The sequence below is a fragment of the Felis catus genome, chromosome D2 (assembly GCF_018350175.1).
Source record: "Felis catus isolate Fca126 chromosome D2, F.catus_Fca126_mat1.0, whole genome shotgun sequence".
NCBI lineage: Eukaryota > Metazoa > Chordata > Mammalia > Carnivora > Felidae > Felis > Felis catus.
In genome coordinates, this window is record NC_058378.1 from 73782132 (window position 1) to 73799213 (window position 17082).

The 17082-nt window shown below is 45.5% G+C and overlaps 2 protein-coding genes across 2 annotated transcripts in view; one reads left to right on the forward strand and one right to left on the reverse strand.

Annotated features, from left to right (window-relative positions):
* SLC18A2 (solute carrier family 18 member A2) overlaps positions 1-10470 on the forward strand; it is a 38918-nt gene extending 28448 nt beyond the window's left edge. Inside the window, exons 13-16 of the mRNA XM_023240989.2 lie at positions 132-195; positions 1911-2030; positions 2172-2305; positions 8203-10470. Of these exons, the coding sequence (XP_023096757.2) occupies positions 132-195; positions 1911-2030; positions 2172-2305; positions 8203-8307 (423 nt within the window). The 3' untranslated portion in view covers positions 8308-10470. The remainder of the gene's footprint in view (positions 1-131; positions 196-1910; positions 2031-2171; positions 2306-8202) is intronic.
* Positions 10471-11010: 540 nt separating this feature from the next.
* The window catches only part of PDZD8 (PDZ domain containing 8), a 72423-nt gene continuing 66351 nt past the window's right edge, over positions 11011-17082 (reverse strand). Inside the window, exon 5 of the mRNA XM_004001358.6 lies at positions 11011-15660. Coding sequence (XP_004001407.4) covers positions 13457-15660 — 2204 coding nt within the window. The 3' untranslated portion in view covers positions 11011-13456. The remainder of the gene's footprint in view (positions 15661-17082) is intronic.

Sequence of the window (17082 nt, forward strand, 5' to 3'; positions counted from 1 at the left end):
CTCCTTCCCCCTAGTTCCTACTTCAGAAGGGAACAGACAAACCAGGCCAGAGAAGACCCATCTTTAGGCTTTTCCCAGAAGGTGTACGTTGGATGTCATGATTTTAGTGTGACGGGTATTTCCTCTTACAGATTCCTTTCGCAAAAAACATTTACGGACTCATAGCTCCTAACTTTGGAGTTGGTTTTGCAATTGGTAAGTCACCTGTAGAACTTTCTTTTCCCCATTAGTCAGAAAGATTTCCTCTTATTGGGGCAGACTATCTATCGTTCCTCAACCTAAAATTTCTAGAGCTCGGAAGGAGGCTGTGGGCTGCCAAACTCAAGTACTGCCTCAGTTGTCTACAGATAGATACCTGCTTTCACATACTAGTCATTTATTTTCTGAAAGCCAGTATTTGTATAAACCCTGCTATTTACAGAAGCAAACGGATACTCTGTTGCTGCCCTTGGGCAAACAAGAGAACCCCCTCACTCAGAGCACCTTTGTTTGGGCTCAGATCTGTGCACAGATGAGAACCCGGGGGACAGAGACTTCATGTATATTTTTATAAGGTCTGGTACAGAAAAGGTGGCCTGGTGTATCGACGGCCACCTGTGCTGCGGGAATTTTCACCGGCAAAGGGGACGGGGTCTCTGGATGTGAAGAACCATGTATGCTGGAAACAATCTTGTTAATATTTTGCACGAATAGGATACCTTTGTTTCTCATTTATAATATACAGATTGGTCGTCATAAAAGTAAGGGCTAAATCTGTCACAATTGCCAAAGGCAAGAACTGAAGCTTTGAGTGGTGCAGTGGAAAAGACAGAAGGGAGCCTTTGGGGACTCCCCGGGCGGGTTAGGTTTGCCCTCCCACAGCACCTCATGGCTTCAGTGAAAACTGGAATTCATTTTTGAGCTCTCGGGGGCCCGTCCACCTCTCCTGTCCAGTTTGTTCACCCCGTCCCCGTCCCCAGCACGCGGCACATATTAGGTGATCAACAAATACCGATTGAATGAAGGAACGTCCCTCCTCTTCCAGCCTCTAGTAGTAGGTGGAGGTGAGGGAATGGACGTTTGACTGGTCTCGTGGTGCCCACAGATGGGGTCTCATTTTAGCTGATTGTTATCAGCCCCATTTTATGGATGGGGAAACCAGTGTTCAGCTAGATGAGGAATGGCCGTGCCCATCCCGCCAGGGACGTGAGCCCAGGACTCTGAACACACATGCTTTTTTCCTTTACTCTTTCTTTATTCTGCCTGTCCCTGACTGTTCACGAGCTAGGAGATTCTGATCCCGGCCTTAGTGGTGGTGATTGTTTGTTTAAGCCCCCGGGTTGGCGGACCTCTTTCAGTCTGTTCTCTGAGCAGGGCACGGTGACCCCTCAGACGCCCTCGTGTTCTGATTCCTTCCCATCTTCCCTGATACTTTCCAACTTATTCTCAGAGTCCGAGTGTGAGGCTGAGGTGTAGATGGGGAGGGGAGTGTGTGAGGCTTGTAGGTGTGCCCCCTGGGGGAAGGTGAGGGGCTGTGGAACCCGGAGAGAGTTAATCTGGAAAGCACCAGCTGGAGGAAGGCGAGGGGCCACACAGCCAGTAGCCAGCACCCCACTGGATGTGAAGCCTGGTCTGTGAGTCACCAGAGGACGGGGTGCCCTCTGCTGGAAGGAAGGTGGGCCCTTCAGACGGTGGGGGCCAGGTGGGGCCAGGGGGAGAACAGGCACAGGTGGCCTGGGTTCCAGTCCCAGCCCCAGTGACCTGCAGCCTGTCTTCAGTGAAGGGTATGCCTTGGGGAGCCTGCCTTGAGACTCACAGGTGGTGATGACAGAAGGGGAGCCGCTGGCGGGGTGGGGGGTCAGGACACTGAGATCCCCGCATTTTCGGGCTACGTCGGTTTTCTATAGACCGTGTTCCCTGCCCGTCCACAGGAATGGTGGACTCCTCAATGATGCCCATCATGGGCTACCTGGTAGACCTGCGGCACGTGTCTGTCTACGGGAGCGTGTATGCCATTGCGGACGTGGCCTTCTGTATGGGATATGCTATAGGTAAGGAAGGACACTGACCTTTCAAAACAAGCTTTTGTCTTGATGCATGATAATGCCGACCGGAAACTGTTTAAACTTTGGTGTCTTTCTATCTGGGAGGCATTTGGAGAGAGCTTTATCTCCTTCTCTGTTTCCTGAAAGGTCCTTCGGCTGGTGGGGCTATCGCAAAGGCGATCGGATTTCCGTGGCTCATGACGATTATTGGAATAATTGATATTCTTTTTGCTCCTCTCTGCTTTTTCCTTCGAAGTCCACCTGCCAAGGAAGAAAAAATGGTAAGAGAATTTTAGGACGCAACTCTAGCGTTTCTTGATCATGTTGGCATGGTCTTCTGGATGGTTCCTTCATGGCTCAGTTAGAAAGTATATTTCTGCTCCTTTGGGGCAGAACTCCCCAAACATAAAGGGTCAGAGTTCCTTTGGCATTTATACCGCATAGGCCATGCTTCTTTTACTGTATCAAACATTATGTTTATAAATGTGAAGAATGAGGTGATGTTTTGGTACATAGATGAGCAGTCTGTATAGCTCTTTTGTCAACCAGACGTGGAGTAGTTAAATGTAATTGCCTTTAGTTCTTGAAAATCTTGAACGTAACTTTTTTTGCTTCCTGCACCGAGTCCTGAGATGAGCCATTTTGGGTGCCGTTTGCTTTTCTCCTAAGCCTTACGGCTTTCAGTAATAGTGTTTTCGTTCTTACTGCGTAGGATTCTGGAGATGGTTTTGGTGTAGGTAACAGAGCGTTTTGGGAAACTATCGTATATGTACCTTTGGGCACACGTGAGCATGTGCAACCTTTAAATTCACAGTTTCATAACCAGAATCATAACTCAATGATATGGTATCGAGGATAAAGTGTTTAGAACTTACTGGTTCTAAACTTGAGTTTCAGAATGCATTAGTCGTTTTAACCTGATGAGCGTTCATCCCTGGTGGTGGTGTTGCTGGGTTTTAAAACCTCCCGTGGTGGCAGACCCTCGTCTAGCAGGATGAGAGTGGCAGGTTAAGTTAAGAATGAAGGAGATAACGGAGGCGAGGGGAGATGGTGTTTTTGTGATGAGGAGTGGATATGAGGTTCACTTGTGATGTTCTCTTGGGGGCACATCAGAAGTTCTTTCTGACGGTTGAACGGAAATGGGTCTGACGCTTTGGCATTTCTTGAACTTCCCTGTTACGATTTTCCCCAAAGAGTGGGTCTAAAAACAGACACAGACTCTAAAGTTAGGTTACGTGCAGCCTTTATTTGTCTGGGGTGTTCTTTGTATTCATTAATTTGTTCAATATATTTTGAAAATATTTTCAGAAAAAGAGTATATTCAGCACTGATCACTCTATCGTGTGCCCTTTATTATATAGGATTTAACTGGATAATTTGGTATTACTCATGACCCATTTGAAAGAAGAGGAGTGGAAGGTGTGGAAATATTCCGACGGAAATCACCTCTTCTTTCCTTCCTCTTGCTTACATGGCCCCACTTCTGAGCAACCGTAGCACTTTACTGTTCATCCTACCCGTCTCCTCACCTGAGCCCCGCATGGTAGCTTGCCCAAATCGGTGTCGGAAAAGGGGGTTACTCCCAACCCTTTTTGGACCAAAAAACACAAAGACAAAATCGCCTACAAGTTCTTTCACCCAGGAGACTATTTAATAAGATTCTTGGGAAGTAATGAAGGGCTAGTGGCGGCCTTGGAGCCACACTGTCATGTGGGGACAGGATAGCATCTCCCTTACTGGGTTGTCGTAAGGATTCAGCCAAGAATCCCAGAGTGCTTAGCCCTGTGCTTAGTACACAGTGGATGCTCAATAAGTGCGTTACTATTTCCAGCGCCACCTCATGCTGCTTTCCTGCTTCTGCCTAACGCCCTGATCTACTGTTGGCCCAGAGGCCCCCTGGTGTCCTCCCTTTCTCCCTCCTGTGAGGCGAGAGCTTCCTTTTGCTCCTGAGACCTCCGAACTGCTGAATGGGCTTCCTTAGCCAAGCAGCAGACGTTAGTGGCCCCTGTGCCGTGTGTCGGCGTCTGCGTGGTGGCTTATCTGAGGTGTTGGAAGAAATAAGTGAGGTCAGGGGATGGGGGGTAGAGGGGGACAACCCCCCTGGGCCAGCTGCTGCCCTGGAGTCCACGTGATGACTGGCAGAAGGCCGACCTCAGCACCCCTTCTCTTCCCTCGTGTTAAATCAGCGCTTTCGTTCATTTAAAAAGCGAAGGGAACGGAAGAGACAATCTTGAATGGCAAGGCAGCAAAAATTGTAGGCTTCCCGAAAGGCACTTTCGCTGCAAAATGTCAAAAATCCGTAATAAGTGCCTAGCAAGATGAATCATTAAAAACCTGAGAAAATGTGCATCTCGCTGCCTGCCACTGATGCCCATAATTGAAGGCATCACATTGGATTCCATTTGACTCGCGTAATGGTAACATTTGAGGGTGGCCAACAGCAGCTGCCTATTCCCTGAGCAAGCAGGGCAGGAAGACACCTAATGATAAGGGGGAGTGAGGCCGGGACAGCATTGTGCCAGGGAGGAGACAGAATTGATTATTGCTCACTTGAGAGAATCCAATACCAACAAGTGCGGGCGTTCAGGATCAGCAGTTACCAAAGGCAGGTGGGCAGCCAGAATAAGGCATATAAGCCTGAGCAAATCATTCTTTCATTAGGCGGCCTTCTGAATAGCCTTCAGCTATTTTATATTGAAAGATCTAAAGCTGTTTTCATGGGTCCCAAATCACACAATCGTGAACTAGCGTGAGAGCGCTTGAGTTTTTCTTCCATTTGGTATCCTCGACTTCTGGCTTTTTTTGTTTTGTTTTTTGTTTTTTTGTTGTTCCTCCGCAAGTATAAGAAATTCCACTCTGCCGTTTGAGGACAACTGTGTTCTAGTTCTACGACAGTGACATGCAGCCCGTGATTCTCAGAATACCCAGTTGAGGATGGCTGTGTGCTGGAATGGATATTTTTTCCAGGTTAAAGAATTATTTTTAAAGATAGGGCACATTTCTTACAACTTACTCTTGAAGTTTCTAGTGGTGGCCCAGACAGGAAAGTAGGGGTTTGGGATTGCAGCTTGCTTTTCCTGGGTGGCTCCGGGCTTTCTCCTCATTGTTCCAGGGTCCTTCCAGCCACCCTGTTTTCTGAATGCAGGGGCCAGGCGAGGACCTGAATATTATCATCTATTTATAGAAATGGGTCCTTCTGTGGGGCATTTATGTAGTTGATGTGCAAAACCCTCACCATTTTTTTTTTTTTTTAAGATACAGTAAATAAAACTTTCTAGCATTCAGGCCTGGTAGCTCTCAAAATCTCGAAGCCTGGAGGGTTTACTGTTCAGCTTTTATTGTCTCAATATTCCAGCTGTGTATTTGCTTCATTTATATACTTCATTTAGTCCAACAAGGCTTTTACCACTTTGGAGATCCTCACTCTGTGTCTGATAAGAAACCAGGCATCTGGCAGGGGCTGGGGTTCAGCTCTCAGTGACTGGGCTCTGCTCTGAGTTCAAAGAACTTCCTCCTTTCTCTTTTCAGTCCGGAGTCAGACACGCCTCTGTTGCCCAGCAGTGGCACGGAGAGCTGGCTTAAATTACCAGGCGGCCCTCCTGGCCCCCCATGCACTTGACTTACCAGCTGCATCCTGTTCACTCCTCTCTCTTCCTGGCCCTTTGGGAATACTACGTATGCTGCCTGGCTTCTTTGGTCATGTAGACGTTATTATAAAAATAGAACTGCCATACAGTCGTGCCCAGCGTTAGGTTTCGGGGGTCCTTAAGTCTGCATATATGCAGAGTCAGGTCTAATGATGGTTGAACCAAGAGAGAGAAGGTGGTTATGAAGAGGGTCGAACGATGGCCATCCGTCCCAAGGCTGTCTTACTGCCTGTGGGCCAGAGGTCAAGGTCCCTTGCCTGGCATTCAAGGCCCTGCAGTCTGGTGCCGGGTGGGCCTTCTCATTAACGTCTCGCTGTGTGTACCTCATCGTCAGACCTCTGTGGTGGCCAGGCCGGCTTCCTTAGTGTCCCTGTTTTACATAGTGTCTCATTTAGTAGATGATCTATGCTGTGCTCACGTCCAGCTCCTTTGCTGTGCACACCCTTTCCGCCCTTCGAGGTTCAGCTGGTATCCCGTCTCTTGTACAGCTTTCCCTGAGCACTTCATCCACAGCAAGCGTTTCCCCTGTGAGCGCTGTGGGACTTGCCCTTCCTATGCAGTAAGGTCACTGACCTGCTGGTATAGGACCTTGGGGGCATGCAAGCAGGTGCCCAGCGAGCTGTCGTCAGCCGTAGGGCCCTCTGTAGTTCTAGATGATGCCACATCACTGAGACAGTGCTTCTCCTAGCGTGTCGACACCATTGTCATGAAGGGTTAGGGACCCGACTGGAATTTCATGTTTAACTCTCCCTTCCCCTCGCCCCCCTGGTGATTCTCTGTATTTCTTTGAGGATCACTAACCTGGGGAGATGAGATGTGCTCTTTGGGGGTTAAACGCTGGGAGAATGGTCCTGGGGTACCATGTCTGTTGCCTCAGTTACTTAGTTTTAGACTTTGAGCTCCTTATTAAATACATGTATCAGTTCACTTGGCAAAAAGTATAAAAACAGTGTTAAATTTTGCAGCTGACAGTTTGAGCTGGCGGCCTGACTTATAGGGTCACGGAAGTCCTTTATCTTAACATGTCACCCAGGCAGATCACTGTAGATTCTCTCAGGAAATGATACACGGGTTAGCACTGAGGGGAGTTACAGAAGGTCTCAAATGTGTGGAGTGGGACCTGGGGGGTGGGGGGCGGGGAGTAGTGGACAAACACAAAGATAGGTTTCATTGGGCTCATATCAACAGAGAAATGTCTCCATGTAGATTTTCACACCGCACAACAAGGTCTTGGGGGAATTATTTACTTGGAAGAAAAGTCCAGAAAACACACCTGATGGGAGCATCTCCTTCAGTTGCACGCAGCGTCCCCTTGCTGTGCTCTGGCCCTTTTCTGCCTCTGCCCCGGAGCCCTGCGAGAGTAGACCGCGGCATAAGGCTGCCTGGCACGCATCTGTCCCCTCCCAGCAGTGCATCCCTGGTCACGTTCTTTGATCTCTGTGCCCGCACAGGGTTACCCGCCTACCAGGTGGGGCTCTGTGAAGCCGTGGTGTTGTGGCAGGAATGCTCTGCATGGTCCCGGTCCGATAAGGGACGGCTGTCTTCTCAGACTACATGCTTGGTCTGCACACTTTCAAGAGAATAATGACTGCATGGGTTTATCGATTGAGGATCAATGGACTGTTTTTACATTTTTAGTGACAGTGAGAAGGCATAAGATTTTTATGGGCATCAGAGGGCTTTTTTTTTTTAAATCCTACATTTGGACAAGAGGAAGACCTCTAGGATTTGGAGGAGAGGTGCTCTGGAAATGCCATTTATGAAAACGTACGGGCCCTGTGATGTCTAGTGCAGCGAAATCTAAGGGACCGTGGCTGTGGTCTGAAAATACCGGAAGGGCAGCCTGCGAAGATGGCTGCAATCGGAACCAGATCCACATACACACACAGTGGAGGTACATTTCCAGCGTGGGAGTTTGCCTCGTTAAGGACAGAGCGTGCCGATTAAGGGTGTTGCCACAGTGAACAGCTGGCGCCGTGTGACTCCAGCATCCCCCAATTCCGAGATTCCAAATAGAATTCCTAAACGGGGGCGCCCGGGTGGCTCAGTCGGTTAAGCGTAGAGCTTCGGCTCAGGTCATGATCTAGCGGTCTAGGAGTTCGAGCCCCACCTCGGGCTCTGTGCTGACAGCTAAGGGCCTGGAACCTGCTTTGGATTCCGTGTCTCCCTCTCTCTCAGCCCCTCCCCCACTCATGCTGTCTCTTTCTCTGAAAAAGAAACATTAAAAAAAAAAAAAAAAAAAAGAACTCTTCCTAAATGTAACCCGCATAAGCCCTTGCTGCATGGCTTTAGGGTGCCCGTGGCCCAGGCGGAAACCACTTCTGCAGTCTCTCCTGTTGCCTGGGATCCTCCTGGAGCGTCCAACCCTGCAGCTTCCGGGCCAGGCAAGCTGGCAGTTGCACCCAAGGACTGGTTCCCACGGGGTGGTGCCATCTACAGCCTTCAAACTAGTGATCCTCAAAAATGGTAGGTTGAAACCATCTTATCTTTGTGAAACAAGGTCACCGTATGTGCGCTCTGCTGTCTTTCAGGCTATTCTCATGGATCACAACTGCCCCATTAAGACAAAGATGTACACCCAGAATAACATCCAGTCGTATCCGATAGGTGAGGATGAAGAATCTGAAAGTGACTGAGATCCTCAAAAGTCGTCAAAGTATTTATTTGTGCAAAACAGTGTTACCAGTGAAATGACTCCTCCAGAACTTAGTCGCACCATCGTCCCTGGCGAAAGCCAAGCAACCAAAGGTTATTCATTCTTCTCCGTGGTTGTGATCGATTGCCAACAGCCTTATAAAGAAAAAGCAGCTTTTCTAGGGGTTTGTATAAATAGTGTTGAAAACTTTATTTTATGTATTTGATTTTATTCAATATTATACAATATATTTTGACGAAATATAGTGTAAATTATAAATATTTGAATCCAAATCAAATATAATTTTTAAAAAACTTACATTCATAAACACTTGGGCAAAAGAATCGTATATTTTTTCTGAATATTGGTAATGGGTGTTTAAAATTAAAGCACACATTATCTCCGAGACACTTCCAACACTGAGAAACCAGAAGGAAGTCTGAAAAACAGAATCAAGTAAGACAGCATATTATGTAGTGACGCTGCGTGTGGTTAACTTGTAATTACTATCAACATATTTATGAGTTAAAAGCTAGTTACCTCAAATGCAGAGGACAGGAACTTGGGTCCGTCATCTTATGGACTTACCCATAAATCGTAGCTGGCATTAGTTTTCTGTGTAACCATCTACCTGGAAACAGATGGTTTCAAATTACACGTTTACAATTACGTAATTTGGTAATTTGGCACTAGAGCCAGAAGGAGAAAACTAGAAAATAGTCCAAAAGCGGAGAAAAGCACCCAAAGTATAGTTGTAGAACTAGCTTTCCCTTTAAGATATATACTGGATTGTCTTACTGGATGAAAGAAAAGTGAGGGTAGAGATCCCTTATACAGACAAGATTAAGCAGGATCGCTATATTAACGTCTCGTTCAAGTTTTAGACATTTAAAAGGCTAATCGCTGCTATGATGTGAAAAAATCAGACCACGTACCTTTGACCTGTTAAGAGGCCATCCAAGTGTTTTCTAGGTATCTGTTAAATTTTCAACTGTAACTATTATTTTTTAGACTTCTGACAGTTCGACAAATTTTAAAGGAAGATGGAGGAAAGAAATCTTGAATCACATTAGGGAAAACAGGTTAAAAAAAAAAAAAAAAGTGGTCAGGACACATCCCCTTTCAAAGACAGAAAAACCCCAAACATCTAGAAAGGCGTATGTATTCTCGTGTCTAGTGTTGTGCAACGTGGTTTTTCTAAGCATGACGACATTGATGTGCCTTTTCAACAGCAAATAACTGTGTTAATAGTATCGTCAGTTGACGTCAGTTGACATCAGGTTTTGTAGGAGATGTGATTGGAGTGCGCAGATAGTGTAGAATGTCGCAAATACTTGTGAACTCTGTAGCTCTGTAATCAGAAATTACCTAATGTCTGTTCTTTGTTAAGCTAATACTGTGTTCCTGTTAACTTGGACAAGGAGCCAAGAACTTGAGAACGAGGACTCCTCAACCTCAACCTCGTAATTCTCTAGAAGTAGCTAATCCATTTGCTTTAGGAAGCTTTTCTGTGGGGTTTTGAATGATTTGAAATCTGGTTTTCAAGGGCAGCGATGGAAGCAAATGAACTTCACATACTTGCCTTGGGCAACTTAAAACAAATCTGTGACTCTGTAAAGATGGATGGGGAGGTGCTCTCCTATGGCGAACCTAAAACCCTAAAACCGCGGGATTGTTTTCTCCCACAGGGGAGACCCCCTTGGGGAACGTGCTACGGGTTTGTGGCTCTCCCTGACCACAATGCTTTATTCCAGTTTTAGTCTTGCCTCTAAGGCTTCAGTCTCTTCAAGAATGACTGGCAGAGGCATGCCCACTGTTGATCTCCAGAGAGAAGACAAAAGAGACGGGAGTTTTTCAAAACTGTTTTAGCAGCAAAGGTATCCATTATATCTGAGGGGGTAAAATTGCAAGGTCTTTTATAGGACTGATATCCTGGGGTTAGCAAGACTATGAAGTGACGCTTTTTTTTTCTTTTAATGTGTGTATCAGAACAAAGAACATACAGCTCCCTGAACGTTTTATTTTTTTGAGCAGAGGTGGGTCATGTTTGTACCTGGCAAACAGATACAAAACCACTAATGAGGTAGCAAAGAATATTCAGTTCTTTCGACTAAGTGTATGTGCCTGTTTTAGCTCGTTTCCTTAATAAATCTTCTGAACACTACTGTGCCTGTTTGTATTTCTTTATAAACCAGACATTATCGTTGGAATAAAATACACTTTAAGGTATTGTCTTGACTGTAAATACCTAATTAGGAACTATTCTTCTCTGCTTACAGGCATCAGGTAAATTTCACTCCAGGTTAGTCTGAAACCCTACTTTTTGGCTTTGGAAACAAAATTTGCTTTCAACTGAAATCTGTAACTAGTCACATAATAATCCTTGTGGAAAAGCCCAGTAAGTTATCCCTGCATTTCTAAGGTTAGATTGTTTTCCTGACTGCTGTGAACAAGTACATCTGATGAAAGTAACTATAATTCACAGCATAATTCTGATTCCCAAATAATGCTAACACGTTGTTCAGCTTGTCTAACCTAATCCTCCATCTAAATACCAGAAATGCAGAAAACAGTCTAATTCCTAATAGGGTTAAGAAAAAAAAAAAAAACCAAAACACCGGAACTTAATGCTTTTAGGCTGATTTCAAACTAGCAATTTTGTTCACCAAGAGGACTTTGTGAAGACACTGTTTGCGTGGCCGAATTCTACCCGGCGATGATTCCAGAGAGATGTAGCCAATCCCCTCGTTCAGAGGTTAGCAAATGAAGATATTCTTGTTTTCTGTGGTAGTTCTTTTTATTATTTTTAGCTATTGATAACATAGCATGGCAGCAAGATTACATCAGGAATGTAATAGAATACAATTATTTCAGAAGCCTTACCCCTCACTACCCCTAGGCTGCTTGTAGTGACCCCCCCTCCCCTGCACTCAAGTACAGCCGTGATGCCACTACCTCAGTAGATATAAAAATATTGCACTACATTAAAGGTAGATTTTACAAATATAATCAGCAGCATTACCGAGCTTTTCGTAATTGTGGTTCTACAGAGTTAAATACTTTTGAAACAGGAGATTTTTAGGAAACCAAGATTTTGCGTTATTCCTGCAGCTCTTTTCAAACGCACCAGCTTCAGCAGCATGCCTGGCTGTCACTAAAGCTTCTGTGGTGTCATCCGTCCATCAACACCAGCCACTTACAGACACTGACCTTCCAGGTTATCACCGGTAAGTTATTTCTTTATAAAAGTTGGTTATTACGTTGGGCACACTGTTTCAAGCATATGTTACAGAACCATTTTTAGCTTTCAGAGAAGTTGGTGTATAAAGACTTCTACAGCAGCGTTCATTTAAAATGCGAGCATGCTTAACTAAACAAAACGGGATACACAGACTTCTGTTCTATAAACTTGGCCAATAAACGTATTTCCTAATATTTCACTTCATAAAAAACAGCAAGAATGAGAACTGGCCATTGATTCTAAAAGTGGAATAACTTTTCTACCCTCAAACATGTTCCTGTGCTCCGTAAGAGTTGTACTCTTTTTGAATAGCTTTTTACTGTTCGGAGCACTTTTGCCGTTCTGTTCTCCTCACGATCCTGTGAGGTAGTTAGTATTGTCTGTTCCTACTTCAGAGCGGGGGAGACTGGCACAGAACACTCTTGTGCTTAGTTCACTCGTGGCCACTGGAAGAGTTTGAACTTAAACTTTCATCTGGAGTCCTAGGCTGGAGACCTGGACCAGAACCCTTACTAATTTACTATGCCATCAAAACTGTCCCATCTAGATTCAAAATTATCATGCCAGTTTCTACTATGGATCAATTATCAGAGTAGTTCCCTACAGAAGGAAAACAGACCTATCAAAGGCCAGAACTTCTATGGTATAACTGATAATGGCCACGCGTTAACTGGGGTCTACACGACGGACTGAGTATCCAAATAGATCCTTGTCATCAGAGAACTGACCCCAAGTCCTATGTACTATACTGTTCATTTTTGTTTTCATTTTTTAAACGAAGACAGCACTGCAGAAGCACCTGGAGGAATCACTACTCCTTTAACCTCAGCAGGTCAGAGAAGCGATAAATAAATCTATCTTGCGTGATTCCTCTCCTTCACAACATCCTCCCGCACAAAAAGGTTTCTACAACAAAACAGCCAAAGTCAGTTATCAACACGGTCATTTTAAGAACAGGCCTCTGAAACTTCATCCTTGACATGCTTTATTTCCCATGGGAGAACTAAAGATGGAAAAAAAAAAAATCATAAATGTTCAGAACTTCCATTTAAAAGGGGAAAGCATCAATCAACCTTTTAAAAGATTAGATTTCAAAATCCTACCAGTTACTGTTTAGTGATCTTGTCTAAAAAATTCTTGCCCAACTGCATTCTTTATTCCCTATTACATTTTGTTTTGCAATGCAACCTCTTCAAATTAATAACTATATTCTCACTAAAACTGCACAAAAACTAGAAAAAAATTCACAGGATAGAAAGCAAGCAATATATGTAATTGTTTTTTCTTTTTTTCTTTTTTTAATACTAAATCAGTGTAACTGACTAAAGCCACAGCATCGGCTTTTGTTACATTTGGCAAAAACAACCCCCCCCCCGCCCCCCAAGCCCCAAAACAACAAAAATCTCGAGCAAGTGGAGATGAGAAACTTCCTAACACAAAGATTCAAAACCTGTTCCCTCAGTGATTGCCGTTGTCAATCTGGGCAGCAAACTCGTTAGAACCGTGATGGAAATGAAAACAGTTCAAGAATTTGGACAGTATCCTACATAACACTAATTCAGAAACTAAGATGAAGAAAAATAACACGAGACATCACACATACATAAACATGAAAAGTTAGCTTACATAATTACATAATTAGAAAAAGTTAAAAATAAATTAGTAAAAATAAATTCCCAGTATAAACCCAAAAAAGCATAGCTATAAATGCAATCCGAAACAACCATTTTAGTGAGCTGGTCATGTTTTCGCTGGAAAACCACCTTTTTCACTCTTGTTCCTACGCAAGCAAATGACTGTGGAGCAGTGGGCCGAAGTGCTTTGTAGAGGGTTTAAAACGTGGTTTATCTGTGGTACTTTAGATGCGACTTTTCCCCAATCACTTGAGAGTATTTAAGCGGGCTGTCTGTTAAACAGACTCGGATGGGCCAAACAAGCCCTCTGATATGCTGCTGAATGGCTGGGAGTCGATCAGCTGGGTTATTTCATTATCAAGATCTTCTTCTGTATCATCTGTGTACTTGCTTATTTTTTTGGAGGGCTGGTCTAAAGACAGACTTTCTAAAGATTCCAGATCTTCAATGCCTGCTCTGTAGTGGATCATGAGAAGTGTCAGGGCTTGTAGTCTTTCACCTGATTTCGCCAGAGCGGCAGAAAGAAGTGATTTTTTCCTTGTATCGGTTGTTTCCTTTTCTTCTCTAACAAGGGAATTATTGTGTTCCAGCTCCTGGTCAATTTCATTCTGCAGTTTATCCAGCATGAACTCAAGTTTCTGGATCCTCTCCTCCGTAGGCAAACCCCTGTACAGATCGCGGCCGATTTCTTTAACTGCAATGAAAACGCTGTCGTCCAGACCACCCTCCTTTCTCACCAACTTTATTCCTGTGTTGTTTCCCCGTTTAGAAGGACTGTTCGGACCACACACCTCTGTGTCGCTGCCTTCGTTGTCGGATGTGTTGGGTGTGTGTTTCGGTGAAGGCTCTACCAGCTCAGTTCCTGGTTCGGAAAGGCGAGTTTTAGAGACCTGGCGCAGATTTAGCAAACGGGAGCTCGTATTGATAATATGTCTTGTCAAACCTGTTGTTTTGTTGACTGACTTGCTAGCTTCAGCATCGACACGAGGAGGCAGGCCTAAGAAGCCTTCCTGTCCTTCCAGCCTGAGGTTTTTCAGGGTCCGGTCTATCCGCCTATCAGCTGCTCCGCAGAGAGGAGTCTCGGCTAGACACTTTTCCTGACATTTTTTATGGCAGACGTAAGCACAGAACATACACTGGGAGGCAGCTTTAGTCCACACTTTTTTCTTACAGTAATCACACCAAGTTGGGTTCTGGAACTGAGTATCCTGGAAACTATGTTTGTTTTCTGTCAAGCCCATCTGTCCAACGAGATGCTCCTCTTTGGGTAGGGCAGGAACCTCTTCGATCAAATGGAGGTCTTTCTCTTTCTCTAAGTTAGGGACTACAGGGTGGTCTGGCTCTCCTTCTTTCAAGTATTTGAAGTGAATAGTAATGTCACCAAAGCAAAATTTGTCATTGAATCCCTTCTGCACACTCAGACTGCGCAGGGCGGTTCTCGTGACCATCGCCTTAGGTGAGGGGGCTTCCAGTCGGAACTTTGAAAAGTACTCCATGTTTGATGTCGCCAGACATCCCAGAGCCACGTCTTCAAGTTTCAAGCTAACGTGCCCCAGACAGATAAGACCCCCTAACTTGAAGGGATCCCTGCACCACAGGGCAACGTTTAAGTACCTGTGGCAGGCTTCTATGTCAAAGAGACAGGTTGCTCTGCTTCTGGTCCATTTTCCTAGCTTATTTCGGTAAGGGATTTCTGACGATTCCCATGTCTGGGGGTCATCTGAACTGTCCTTGGGAGGGCAGGAACTTTCTGATGGAAAATCTCTCACCACGTCTTGCTTTGCTAAAAACTGCTTCGATGCAGCCGCGTCTTCCGTGTGATCTGTAGTTTTTGCTTGCTTCTCAGCAGGTTTATCTGCAGGAGGAGGAGGCAGCACCTTTTCTGGCTTTTCAGCGGGCACATCTGGTTCTGTCTGACTCGGGGCGTCGGCAGAAGGCAAAGGGACTTTCACCTGTGGTCGTGGTGGGACGGGTGGTTTGAAAGTGGATCCTTGGGTGGGTTTTGACACTTGCGTCGGATCTGTTACCTCAGAAGCTTTTAGGGCTGAGGGTTTATTTCCTTCTTTGCATGGAGGTTTTGGTGGGGGAGGGTGACTTCCTACAGCTAATTTACGGTTTAAAACCGGTGATATTGTTCCAAGGGGTTTAACAGAAAGTGTTGTTGGAGTACGTTTGGGACTGTGACTTAATGACGGTGCCTCATCTTTGAGCTCAGTTTGTGCTCGGACATCACCTGCCAGGTCTTCAAATTCAGAGTCCAAATCTCTGTTCTCAGCATCCGCTGCCAAGGCAGGTGTCTCCTCCTCATAGTTCGGTGGGCATGAGGCCGACAGGAAGTGTTCCTCCAGCTGTCCGAAATGATCCTGCAGGGCCGTGCCCTGGCCGCCCTGGCCGACGGGCCTTTCGTAATACACCAGGACCCGGTCGCCGGCCTGCTTGATCAGCTTCAACACTTGCAGGGTAGAGGTGATTTTCACACCTGTTGAAAGATTTTAAAAGGGAAAATATGTAAATTACTGCAAGGAAAATCACCTAACTCTGCTGAAGCGAACTGCCATCAGTTCAGGATTATGGAAAAGCAATACGTAACTGTGCCACACGATCAAATTCTGAGACCAATGCCTGAAGTAAATTTAGCAAAAATACTTTATCATGAACAGCGGGCCCTTTCACATATTTTTATTAACCCTACCCATCGAACTAAGCTTTTTGTCAGGACCAGAAAGAACAGGGAAGGCACAAATTGCTTTAAAGTTAAACAAGCTGGTTACTATCTGCATCAATAGTATGAGCTTAAATTTTCCTTTTATTATGTTCTAATAGGTGCCGCATTAACAGTTTGGAATTCAAAAGGTATAGAAAGACTTAGAGTGAAAAATCTCCCTTTTGCCTCTGTTTTGCAACCATACTGTCCCATCCCTGAGACAATCAAAGCTAGTAGCTTCTCTAGTCTTCTCATCTAGGTTATCTTTAAGGCTCTCTGTTTCCCGCCCTCTTCCCACCCTGCCCCAAACGGTACTTATTCAAGCTACCCCTTTCTGTAGGGCTTAGAAAAGGGGAGAAGGGGTCTTTGCTTTCCAAAGGTCTTAGGGCCACCCTAAATACATCAGAGTAACATCACCCCATCTAACAACCTGACCACAGAGTTCCTCATCAGCTCCTCTCCTACATCAGCTGCCCAGGCAAGACCATGCTTTAGACCTGGTTGTCACTTGGAATTTTCCACACAGCGGTCTTCACCTGCAGTTAATCCCTACCCACAATCTCCTATTTCCCACCTCTTACGATCCTGTCTGCTCACTGCATGTTTTGAGGTGATTTCCAGGCCCAGTCATTTCTCCTTTGCTCTCCTGATTCAGCTGGTCTCCTGACACCACTTGCTTTTCTCCCCAGTACTAGTCTCAAGAGTTCCCTGAGGTTCACATCAAGATTTCGGATTCTTTTGCCCTGCCCCTTTCCTCTTCTGTCACCTGGTGTTGAGCCAGCTTGCCAGCTCCATCTCCCTAGCACCAGCCAGCCCCCCCGAGCCCCCCGCCAAGATCTTTTATTTGGTAGGTGACCTCTCCTTATTTCCTGAAGAGATCAACAAGCAGCCACGTTTTCTCGCTCCCATTTTTACTAAGAACCCATCTGTGAGGACGGAGCAGACTTGCACTCTGGACCCTACTCCCCATCTCCTTCAGAACTTTGCTCCAGCAGCTATCCTGGCTCGTAGTTTTCTTTTCCTTCTCCTTTAAAACTTTTTTTGGGGCACCTGGGTGGCTCAGGTCATGATCTCACGGCTCGTGGGTTCGAGCCCCGCATCGGGCTCTGTGCTGACAGCTCTGAGCCTGGAGCCTGCTTCGGGTTCTGTGTCTCCCTCCCTCTCTGCTCCTCCCCCAACTCGTGTTCTGTCTCTCCC